We start from the raw sequence: 13,269 nt of genomic DNA, 5'->3' as shown, positions 1-13,269 counted from the left end.
TAAACCCGCTGACAGGGGATTCACGGCTGTTCAGAATTCTTACCTCCCGTTCTAGACGGGGGATGAACCGTTGAAGTCGACTCGGGCCAGAACTCCAATGTCGTGTACGAACCCGAGGGGCCGAGACGATATCGTAATCGTCGTCCTTCTATGCACACAGTTTATATTTAAAACTACCCTTCCGTAGGGGTTAAAAAAAATAAAGTCCCAAAGTTCAATGTCCGAAAATAAAAAAAATGTCAAAAAATAAAAACCTTAATTAAAGTTTCTAAAATAAAATAAAATAGAATATCTATATACAAAAATTTTCTTCTTCACTCCTTTTGGATTCCTCATTTCTTTTCTTCTTTGGCTTCGCTTTTGTTTTCAGCACTTTCTCCCCTTTTATTTAGCTCAGTTCCAAATCTGAAAGCAAACAAGAAATACCAAAAGGCGTAAAAAGGAACAAATAAAAAAAAACCTAAAAACAAATTTATAAACAAATCCGCGTCGGCGTCGCCAAAAATTGTTCGTTATTTTCAATTGAGTTGTAGTAAGATGATTCGTTCACTCAGATATATATACACAATTTGTCACAAGATGAAGAGACGCTGAGACGCGGGATTCCACTACTTTTCATATTGTTATGGTTCAGTCATTAACCCTAGACAATATAGCTCAAACAAAAGAAGTTGTGACTCTAGTTCTTTGCCAAAAATAGATTTCGTAAAATATTATTTGTAAGTTAAAAGCATGACGCTTCTAAAGTATTTAGAACTAAGCATGCGGCATCTAACAAAATAACAAATAATTAATAGAAATCATAAATCAATTAAATCTATGCAAAAAGTTAATAAAAGAATTAATTCATTTACCACAATCATGAAAAGTTGCTTCCTCCGTTGTCCTAGTGATGGGGTCTAGCTCCGCATGGTGAAAACACACTCAAAGGAATTTTCCATAGCTCAAAAAGGTGTTTTATTGAAGAAAATGTATAAAGCAGTGTGTTTGTAACAGTTATAATTGTTACAAAACCCACTATTACAGAGAACCCTAACAGAACTGTTGCGAACTCAAAATAATTTTTGGAAAAATTGTTACAAAGTTATTGAGTTTGAAAGTATAGGTCACGGTTTCTGCGACTGTCCAAGTAGGTCTTATGTTCTTCAGCTCGTCTTCTTCACCAGCAGCAGCAAAGACAATCTCAGCAACTTGATTTTTCGACTCTGTGGTGCTCTATTCTATCTCCTAACTCTCCATCCCCTTCTCTATGATCCCATCAACCTATTTATACTCCTTAGACACATTTAATCACGCCATGATTCTCAATATTCTTCATTGAACTCGGGCAGTAAAGAAAATATTTTGAGAATATTTTCTTCCCTGATTTAGGTTCTCACGCGTTTCTACAGCTGCAAAATCTCCTCATTTATCTTTTTCAAGGTCCAAAGTGTTTCTAGAGTCATCATACATGAGAAGAACACGTTTAAGTTCTCCAAAACTCATGTAATCCCGTGAACTGTCCCTCTCATGCACGTGCTGCCCTGATTTCTTCTCACGGATTTTTCAGCCAAATTTGATAGACCAAAACACTTGTAATAGCTTTGTATTTGTCCCATGAACAATCCCATAAACTTTCAGCCATTTAGTCTCCCTATAACACCTCCAAATCCTTGATTGAAATCTGACAGTGAATAAAAATATTTTCCCGCCAATTTGAAAATTTGAATTTGAGAAGAAAGTCACCCCTTATCCGTTGCTGGAGTCCGAATAACATATGTCCTCCGGGGTGCCTTTAACAAATTTTTGAGCCGAATTTTCCATCAATATTTATTTCCAAAAAATGCCTACAGACACACAAAACACCATAATAAGGATGAAAACAAGTACTAACAATACGAAACATTGAAGACAAATTAGACATATAAATGCGTCTATCAAATACCCCCAAACTTATTATTTTCTAGTCCTCGAGCAAAACTAAAAAAAGTAAATAAAACCGAGTTAATCTCGGGAGGGTTTATCAGAGGTGTACCCACAAAACCATTACTCCAGACCCTATCTATCTACGCAGAACCTTGGAAGGCACTAAAGAATCTCCTTGGTTGGCATACAATCACTGACTACAGGAGGAAGTACCCTGATGCGAAATTCCAATCGTTGTACACGAGTTTGCACTCAAGCATACTAAAATCCATATAAAGTGACAGAGCTCTACTCAGATAGTTTCTGGACATTATAAACCGGAGTCAACCAATCACATGGAAAGATTAAGAAGATGGATAAAAAGAAAAAATCGATGGTTTAAAGTGAATGGTGTTTCCCATATCTGTCTGAAGGCCTCTGCCAAGATGAACCTATCCTAATGGACTGAGATACCGGTCTGACTAATATCAACACAACTGGCATATACAAGGGGACCAGTGGTCGATAAACCTAACTCTAGGTCAACACAACTGGCATATACAAGGGCACCAGTGGTCGACTTTATTGAATTTATTCCGGTTGGTCTGATGGTCTGGTCTTATTTTTATTTATTTTTTGGTATCTCAATCACCCTATTTCACCCTAGCAAAGGTAACAACTTGAATCGTGTGCCCCACCAAATCACTTAAAAAAATAAAAAAAACAAAAAAAATAAAACAGAAGGATTAGGATTTAACGAGATATGGCGAAACTACCATGTTTTTTTTTTTAATTCTAACACCTGAGCTCTGTGCTTTTATGAATAGACTCTTTAGATGTTTCCATCTAATCAGATTGGTTCCTCAACTCCTACAACCAAGATGTTTCCATCCACTTAGATAGGTTAGTGCTATCCTTAATAGGCATAAATTTCTAGGCTCTGGAGTTTATTTATACTGCAACTAAAAAGTTTCTCCCATACCCCCAAACTTAAATCTAACATTGTCCTCAATGTTCTAAAGATAAAATTAAAAGAATGAACAAGGAGAAACTGTTACCACTTGAAGCAAAAGAGTCAAGGAAAGATATTACCGTGTTGCATGAGCATGGGTTACCTCCCAAGAAGTGCTAAGTTTAAAGTCTTCAGCCAGACATTGGAAGAATTAGTCACCTCGTAGAACCATATAGCAGTAGCCGAAATAATTGTGGGTCATCTGGATCAAAAAGTGTTACCCACAAGAAGAGGAAACTGCAACAGACCAAGAAGATACCGAAAATACCCTTGCTTAAGACAACTACATCTAGTTGTGGTTCAGGTTCAGGCTCTATAAAAGGGTCTAAATAAAAAGCTTTCATCGGTTGGATTTCCTCAAAGACATTCTGAAGATCAGGCTGAAGACTCTGGAAGTACTCAAGTAAGAACTTAAAAGCGCATAACAAAAGCCTGAATAACTGGGGATCTTCTAAGTCAATCATATTTGACTCACACAGCTGACCAAAATGAAAGAGGTGGTCTTCCTTAAGAAAATGTGTCGACCCTAATATCCTAAAGTAATTAGGTTTAGTCTCAAAACTTAATAACCGACACATCTGAAAATCATATGTTCCCACAATTGGTTGAAAAGTTTTTGGTGGGAAAACAAAGTCAATCTTGGTATCATAGCCTGGGTTAACCACATCAACCAGAGGATGGGTTTCTAACAACTGAACTTCTTCCTGGACGTTATTAGGTTCGGGAGAACTAGTATGACAGTAATCTGGCATAATGGTTGAGGCACAAATATCAAGTCCTACAAGAGGGACTTCCTAAGAGTTAAAGCACACGGAGAATGATAATCACCCCCAAACTTAGAGTTTTTTGTGTCTCTAGAAAGACTAGTCACAACTTCCCTAATTTCTAGGTCATCAGATTCCCGAAAATGGTCAATTGATTCTTCTAAGTCTGGTTCATCCTCACTCATCTATACGAGTTTATGGTCTTCTAAGATTAGTGTTTCTAAATCGCTAGACTCTAAAAAAATATTCTCAGCGTAAACTCTTTCCTCTAAACCATCATCACAATCATATAAAGGATTATCAGAGAAAGTTTCATATAAAGGCTCATTAACTAAGGTGTTAATCATGGTTACTTCCTTCGATTCACTGATAGGCACATCAAATAATGGATTATCCAACATATTGCAGGCTAAAGGATCATGAACTACATCGTCTAAAATGGTGGTATCTCTAGTCAAATTCTAATCCTTTTGAATAAGTGAATGATTATTAAAATTATTTGGATTTGTACTAGAAACAACACTATCATTATAAAGCTCAATCGGAGTAACAAATTCCTGATCACTATGCCTACATATTTCATGTTCTTCATCAATACTATCCTCATCATAATCATCACTATAATAACATGAAAATGATCGAACCTTATCAAAACAAGTAGTGTTACCAATTCTAACCTCGTCATCTTGATTATGTGAATAAAAACTATCCTTATTTTCGAGGGTGGTATTGGGAAAACTACACTGGAAATTAAGACTATCCTGAGCAAGTTTTTCCACAATCCTATTTGTACTCTCAGTAAATTGTTTGAGGGTCTCTTCTAGAGATATCTTAGTTGACCGCTCTACGGACTCTTCTGGGAGAAGAATATTATAAGTCTCTTTCATAAATAACTTCCGTGTTGAATCATTGAAACTCTTGAGAGACTCTTCTAGAGAAATAGAAGGATTGTTTTGCTCGTATGACCTGTGGGTATGTGGATAGTAATTGGGATCACAATGGTATGGACCATAACCTTCAAAAGTTTCGCGTTCCCAATCACTATTCACACTATGGTCATAAAAAGGATAATGCCCAAGCTTCTCAGTCGGATACTCATTGTATTGGCTATTATAATACCAGTTCGACATCCTAACTGCAAGGGAATTCTAAACAAACACAAAGAAGGATGACTCGACCACAACAAGCCTATTTTATCTAGCAAACAAAAAGCGTGATGGCTCCACTTAGATTGTTTCTAGACCAGCTTCTAATCCTTCGAAATGGAATTCGTTACAATTTAATCAAACCCCTCTGGAATCAATCCGAGTCAAAGTAAGTTGAATAGAGGGGAGGGAAGCTGCGTGAAGCTTTGATACCCAAGGCCTCACCGCATTACAAGGTGGCGCAGTCACGCATTCAACTCACAGAAACCATCATGAACTTCGAAGTATGCTTAAAAGAGTAACCAATATTTCTCGAATGACTTTCCTATTAAGCTCGTTACCCTATCGGTCTCGTTCTAGTCAAAATTTTAAGGCTTAGGTTCGCGTAGGTTACGTGTTCCTAAGGCGGGCAAGAAGGAAACAGTGATGAAATCCGAGTCCTTATCTTGATTTGGTCAGGCCTTTCCCTTTACTAAAACATTAAATCCAATTTCAGGTCCTCAACATATATGCATACAAAATCATCAAGTAAATCCGCTGACAGGGGATTCGCGGGTGTTTAGAATTCTTACCTCCCGTTCTAGACGGGGGATGAACCGTTGAAGTCGACTCGGGCCAGAACTCCAATGTCGTGTACGAATCCGAGGGGCCGAGACGATATCGTAATCGTCGTCCTTCTCTGCACACAGTTTATATTTAAAACTACCCTTCCGTAGGGTTTAAAAAAATAAAGTCCCAAAGTTCAATGTCCGAAAATAAAAAAAATGTCCAAAAATAAAAACCTTAATTACAGTTTATAAAATAAAATAAAATAGAATATCTATATAAAAAAATTTTCTTCTTCACTCCTTTTGGATTCCTCCTTTCTTTTCTTCTTTGGCTTCGCTTTTGTTTTCAACACTTTCTCCCCTTTTCTTCAGCTCAGTTCCAAATTTTAAAGCAAACAAGAAATACCAAAAGGCGTAAAAAAGAAAAAATAAAAAATAAAACCTAAAAACAAATTTATAAACAAATCCGCGTCGGCATCGCCAAAAATTGTTCGTTATTTTCAATTGAGTTGTTGTAAGATGATTCGTTCACTCAGATTTGTTGAGAATTTGTTTTAAGACTTAATAAAGAAAATAAGGAAAAATATATATACAAAATTTGTCACAAGATGAAGAGACGCTGAGACGCGGGATTCCACTACTTTTCATATTGTTATGGTTCAGTCATTAACCCTAGATAATATAGCTCAACAAAAGAAGTTGTGACTCTAGTTCTTTGCCAAAAATAGATTTCGTAAAATATTATTTGTAAGTTAAAAGCATGACGCATCTAAATTATTTAGAACTAAGCATGCGACATCTAACAAAATAACAAATAATTAATAGAAATCATAAATCAATTAAATCTATGCAAAAAGTCAATAAAAGAATTAATTCATTTACCACAATCATGAAAAGTTGCTTCCTCCGTTGTCCCAGTTATGGGATCTAGCTCCGCATGGTGAAAACACACTCAAAGGAGTTTTCCATAGCTCAAAAAGGTGTTTTATTGAAGAAAATGTATAAAGCAGTGTGTTTGTAACAGTTATAATTGTTACAAAACCCACTGTTACAGAGAACCCTAACAAAACTGTTGCGAACTCAAAATAATTGTTGGTAAAATTGTTACAAATTTATTGAGTTTGAAAGTATAGGTCACGGTTTCTGCGACTGTCCAAGTAGGTCTTATGTTCTTCAGCTCGTCTTCTTCACCAACAGCAGCAGAAACAATCTCGGCAACTTGATTTTTCGACTCTGTGGTGCTCCATTCTATCCCCTAACTCTCCGTCCCCTTCTTTATGATCCCATCAACCTATTTATACTCCTTAGACTCATTTAATCACGCCATGATTCTCAATATTCTTCATTGAACTCGGGCAGTAAAGAAAATATTTTGAGAATATTTTCTTCCCTGATTTAGCTTCTGACGCGTTTCTACATCTGCAAAATCTCCTCATTTATCTTTTTCAAGGTCCAAAGTTTTGCTAGAGTCATCATACATGAGTAGAACACGTTTAAATTCTCCAAAACTCATGTAATCTCGTGAACTGTCCTTCTCATGCACGTGCTGCCCTGATTTCTTCTCACGGATTTTTCAGCCAAATTTGATAGACCAAAACACTTGTAATAGCTTGTATATGTCCCAGGAACAATCCCATAAATTTTCAGCCATTTAGTCTCCCTATAACACCTCCAAATCCTTGATCGAAATCTGACAATGATTAAAAATATTTTCCCGCCAATTTGAAAATTTGAATTTGAGAAGAAAGTCACCCCTTATCCAGTGGTCGCCCCTTATCCGTTACTGGAGTCCGAATAACATATGTCCTCCGGGGTGCCTTTAACAACTTTTTGTGCCGAATTTTCCATCAATATTTATTTCCAAAAAATACCTACAAACACACAAAACACCATAATAAGGACGAAAACAAGTACTAACAATACGAAACATTGAGGACAAATTAGACACATAAATGCGTCTATCACTGCAATATCTTCTCTATTTTGAAGCCAAAATCCATTGTGATATTGTAAGGAATCAATTTTGTTCCTTGCTTTTTTCCTGTTGCATTTAGAATGAAAGTACTTTGTGTTGTTATCCTGCTCTTGAATAAAAACATCTCTGAATTTTTGTTGGTAGAAATCATTCTGAATCTTATGCCACTTATTAATATCATTGTTGATGGAGATAACTTGGTCTTGAGTGAAAGAAGTAGGAGGTTGAGCTTGTAGAGTTTCCAATTTTTTTGAAATCATCAACCTGCTTATTCACATTACCAAAATGTTCTCTATTCCATCTAGATAAATCCTTTCTTACTGCACTTTGTTTCTTGATAAGTTTGAAACCAGGTGAGCCAGAAAAATCATTTTTCCATGCATTTGCAATAATGTTAGCACAAGAATCATCATTAAGCCAAGTAAGAAAAAACTTGAATGGTTTGCAGCAATTATTGATATTAGTATCAGAAACAAACATAATTGGACTATGATCACTGCCTATCTGATTAAGATGGTAAATTTTGGAATTGGGAAAATTAATGTTCCAATCACTATTTCCCAAATCCAATCAATTCTAGATTGTTTATCCCCTGTACCTAAATTATTATTTGTCCAAGTATAGTTTTTTCCTGTGTAACCAAGATCAATAAGACCAATTTCTTGAACTAAGTTATTAACCCAACCATCTATTGACGAAGAAGCACCACCTACAGAGTCTAGCAGAAGGAAGTTCAAGTCTCCTAAAACAACCCATGGCATTCTACTAGATTTACTGATTTCTATAATGTGATTACATTGCTCCTTTTTTATGATAATTATTCTGACCATACATACAAGTGAAAAGTATTTCTGGTTTACTAAGATCATAATGGACAATTACGTTGAACATGTTATAATTATATCCAACCATTTCACAAACAAAACCATTTTTCCAGAGCAAAACTAAACCACCAGAGAGACTTTCTGGTTCTATGAAATCCATATTAGGGTATTGATATTGTTTGAGAAGTGGTTTACATTGATGTTGACTAATTTTAGTTTCACACAGGAAAACAATGTATGGGTTTTGGGACCTTATAAGATCAGCTAGATGATTCTTAGTGGAGGTATTTTTAAAACCTTGAACATTCCAAGATATTATCTTCATGTTAAGAAAATAAGCAAAATAAGATAAATCAAAAGTAAAGCTAAGAGGTGAAAAACAATGTCTAGAAGATACCTGCTTCTCCACTGGTGCATTGCTGGATTGTGCAGTTTCCTTGATAGTCATTTCTGGAGCAGAAATCTCCAGTTTTTTCCCATTACCATGATTAGCAGATGATGAAGAATTTTGTATCTGAATGTTACTTTGGCTAGTAGAATTTCACTGACGTTTTCCTAGTCTGCCAGTTTCTTCAAGAGTCTCCTCACCACAATTTGCTGAAGCATTTCCAAACCCAATAAAAATCCCATCTTTTGGTGGTACAAAAGGAGATGCCTTCACCATTTTCTTTTGACTATGTTGAGGAGCAGCATCAGAACCAGTTTTCTGAACAACAACATTCTTTCTCTGGGTTTTTGTGTTCCCAAAATAATGTGGTTTTTGATGGGATAACTCCAAAAACTTTGTTGCAGCAGCACATGCCTTGTTTGAGTGTTTTAAAACAAAGCAATTTGGGTAAATCCTATGTGGTTGCTTTTCATAGTAAAATCAGATCCATTTTGTGTTACCTGCTGAGTTAATTGCCATAATTCCTCTTCTCAATGGAGTTTGGAGGTACAAAATTTCACAGATTTGCATGGAGATTGAATTGCATCTTTTGGTTCAATAGCACGAACTTATCCCATGATTTTCCCCATGTCTTCAATGATATTAACTTTGATAAGTTCTGGTAACAGACCTTTTAGTTCAATCCAAAAATCTTGAGATTCCCAGTCAAAATCCTTATAAATACAGCTTTCCCAATAATGGTGAAGAACAGTTAGATACCCATCAATGCTCCATGGTCTAGTAATGAATACCTTGTTAAGATTTGTCTGATTCTTGAACTTGAAAACCATTGTGTTTGGGTCAGGTTCAATAACTTTGACTTCATCAGATTGAAGAAAATTCGAGGTAAATTGAATCTGCTTTTCCACTGTCTTGTCATTCATCTTCCCTTCAATAATAATTTTGCCAATGAGGAAGTTATCCCATTGACCTTCTTCCGCATCTTCTTCTTCAGATTCATAATGATGAACAATGGCTTCCGATACACTTCCTAGTTCAAGTGTTGCATTCTGAAACTTTTCTGCGAGATCTGTGACAGTTTCAGTTGGAACTTCCACCATTTTTTTGATGTTGATTGAATTGTTATGGCCTCCACAATAATGTTCTTGTTTATAAATTTTTAGGTTTGTATGATAAGGGTTATGGTTAAGAACAACTATACCATAATTTGACTGCTGGATACTCGGCATATAAGATATATTCAAGGTGAGAAATTTTGAAATAACTATGGAAAGTTGGTTGAGATTGATTGACTTGCTAGAAGGGGGGAACTGATTTTCAAATTTGTAACGACATTTTCGGTGCGGTGGATTGTGAGTGCCACGTGTTCTTTCTTTTTGAATTTGAAAACAATCAGTAACAGGATCGCCGCTGACTCGGGAATCGGTTTGAACTGCAACCTTGGTAATGGAAACAAAGGAGACATATTCAGCTTCAACGAGCTTATAAAAAACCACAACAAACGCTAAAACTATTGGAAACACAGAGACAAACGTTGAATGGGCAAACACCATTTTTACTTGAAACTTGCACAATCTGTTAATACACAGTGAAGAAAGTAGATAGTTAGTGAGACATCATATTTCGAAAAACTAAAAGTTTGAAGGGAAAAAAAACCATTACCAAACAAATGATTTAAATCAGATATGAAAAGAATTTCATAACGATTGAAGAAAACAAATCGAAACAAGTAGATTTAAGGGTTAAGAAAGATCTGAGTGAAAATTAAACTTATGAAAATTCACTGAGTTGACTCATTGTCTCTCCACATCGGAATAGTTGATACACCAGTGTTAATACCATCTTTATCCATCCAGGTTTGAGTTATCTGGTATGGTGTTTTTTAAAATTACCACTGCATAGCTTTCAATTCATTGTGCAACAATATAATTGTGGCTAACCATTTTATTTTTTTTAGATATTATAAATATAATTTCCGAAAAAAGTTGTTTTTTAAAATGGAGTTTACGGGTTGGGGTCTCTATATAACGCATTCGAAAGCAAAATCCTATTATTGTTCGCTGCTTCTAGGATTTGTTTTCTTTTTGTTCTTGGGTTTTAGGATTCTTCAGATCTACTTTCATTGTTTGTTGGGAAGGTACCTAGATCATGCACCTGTTATAAAAATTTTAGACAGGCATACGTCAAGAAAAATCCTTCAATCATGCACCTGTTTTAGGAATTGCAGCTGAGCATACATCAAGAAATATCAAGGTATAAACTCATTCAACAAATTATTGTTGTATGAAATAGTGAATAGATTCAGTTTGCCATTGCAAAGATATAAACTCATTCCCTGGAAACTGATTTTAGTTTTTTCTTTTGATTTCTTAGTAAAGCAGACAACCGTTATCTTTAGTTTTCATATTTTTATTCTATTCTCCTTTTCTCTTTTGATTTTCTTACTGTTGGATGGTTTATTTTTTGTTTTTATATCAGATTCGATTAGAGAAGAAGGTAACTAATATCAAACAATTTGAGTATTCATTTGTTTATTTTTATTTTCTCTTTTTAGTTTTCATTTGGGTAATGCAAACAAATATATATTATATAATATCATTTTTTTATAGATCAGATGGAGGAGGATTCAGAAGTGTTTAAGAGGGATTATATGTAAAAATATTTAAGACAAGGAAATCATTTCCATAAATGGTTGTTTAAGTAATAGAGTAATATATGGTCATCAAGGTCATGCAGTCCATCGCCTTGGCAGAGAAGAAAGTTAGTGGCCTATTTTTCTTCTTCTATGTCAATATTTCTTGACAAAACTTCAACAATTAATAAATCTTGGAATGGTGAAAAATAGGACCTACCTCGAAGGAAATGCTTACTTTAACTAATTTTTTAATTATTAGTTGTTAGCTTGTTGTAGTCAAAACAAAATCCATCTTTTAATTCCAATTAACTAATCTGGTTGAAGGATTTTATACATGGTTTTTTACGGTGTGCATAAAAGATTTCAGATAAAATCCTTTGGGTTTGTTGATGTTGTTTTTCAGTTAGAGGTATTTGTTCGCAACTAATGTGTGTTGTTGATGCAGTAATTGGACTGCATTTTTTCATTTATATGTGACCTTATGATATCTATATAATACCAAGATGGGAGACAATGATAACTATAAAAAATGGGTCCATGATCATAATTCCAAGAGAAATCACCAAGTTCAAAAATAACAATTGCTAGGCTAGGCTAGGCCAAGTTTGTTCGGCTGAGGTGTTACTCAATAAAACCTATTTTCTATAGATATTTGTAAACATACAAAATGGGACCATGACCTGATTCCAAGACATATCACCAGGTAAAATTGAAGTTCAAAAGTAACCAATGCTCGGCCAAGTTTGTTCTTCCTAGGTGTTACTCAATAAAACTTATTTTCTACAAATATTTGTTTCAAAGTTTTCAGTAGCGTACAAGATGCTTTGTGAAAAAGATTTGCATATGGATATTTCAATGGGTTTATCTCAGCAATTTTGGTTTGCATTCTGGAAATTGAAAGTACCATACAAGTTTCAAATTTTTATGTGGAAAGGAATACATGATGCTATACCTGTGAAAGCTCGCATCTTTAGGCATCTGAATGCTGATGATAAAATATGTGTTCTGTGTAGTATGAATCAAACTGAAGATCTGGACCATTTGCTACTTCATTGCTCCTTTTCTCAAGCTATATGGAAGACTTTTTTTCCTAATCAGTTCGTTTCCATTGTGCAGCATCCCTCGGTTCTCTCCTGGATTCATACTTGGCAGCTTAAGGGTTCGAATATAACTATCAAACACACACCTCTAGTTGTACACTTAGCTCTTTGTATAATGCACTTCATTTGGAAACATAGATGTAGGGCTGTTTTCAGCAATATAACACCCAATCATCGAACTGTCATACATCAGATAAACTCTTACAGGGCACAACATCATTTAGATACCTCATTTGTTTCTCATGATCATTATCATTTACAGAACTACATCTTACGTCTGCCTTGGGTTCCTCCTCCTGTGCAGTTCTTAAAGATAAATTTTGATGCTTCATATAATTCTGAATCTTTGTTAGCTGGTATTGGTATTATAACTAGAAATTCTGCAGGGGACTATGTCATGGGAAGAGGAACATTGAAAAGAGCTATAAATGTTGAGAAAGCTGAAGCCTGGGATATGTTAGAAGCTATGCAAATAGCAACTTCAAATGGCTGGTCTAATGTCATTTTTGAGACAGACAATCTGAGTATCAGTAACTTTTTACAGCATCAAACTAGTCTTTGTCAGTGGCAGTGTTTACCTCTTCTTAGAAATTGTGTTAATATATGTAATAGTTACCCTATGTGGTCTTGTGAGTTTGTTTACAGGTCTTGTAATAAAGATGCAGATGCTTTAGCAAAGGCAGCTCGAAAACAGAATTTATGTGGGAAGTGGTGGGGTTATCCACCTGACTTAGTAATTCCTTACATAAATCATGATGTAAGTAATGTGTTTATGTAATATAAAGTTTAACTTTGGTTAAAAAAAAAATTTCATGTTGCTTGCAAGTTGCATTTTGTAGCACTATGTGAACATGCATGCTGAATCATTTGACTCATTAACGATAATTTATTATAGGTGTTACTTAAGTTTTAGTGGTTTGGTTTTTGCAATAGAAGTGTTTATAACTGTCTGCACAATTTTCAGTCTTCTTATTGTAGTCCTTCACCAAAATCC

General features: G+C 35.1%; 1 protein-coding gene across 1 annotated transcript; it reads left to right on the top strand.

Annotated features, from left to right (window-relative positions):
• Nucleotides 1-12,030: 12,030 nt before the first annotated feature.
• LOC113321170 lies at nucleotides 12,031-13,053 on the top strand. The gene has a single exon (XM_026569081.1). It carries the CDS (start codon nucleotides 12,031-12,033, stop codon nucleotides 13,051-13,053), a length of 1,023 nt encoding a protein of 340 aa, XP_026424866.1.
• Nucleotides 13,054-13,269: the final 216 nt, after the last annotated feature.

Source organism: Papaver somniferum, chromosome 1, assembly GCF_003573695.1.
Source record: "Papaver somniferum cultivar HN1 chromosome 1, ASM357369v1, whole genome shotgun sequence".
Classification (NCBI taxonomy): domain Eukaryota; kingdom Viridiplantae; phylum Streptophyta; class Magnoliopsida; order Ranunculales; family Papaveraceae; genus Papaver; species Papaver somniferum.
Note: the sequence above shows the minus strand (reverse complement) of the source record. Positions and strands in the feature narration are given on the sequence as shown.

Coding starts and splice junctions, on each gene's coding strand:
- LOC113321170 (XM_026569081.1), top strand. CDS start 12,031: ATGGGTTTATCTCAGCAATTTTGGTTTGCATTCTGGAAATTGAAAGTA.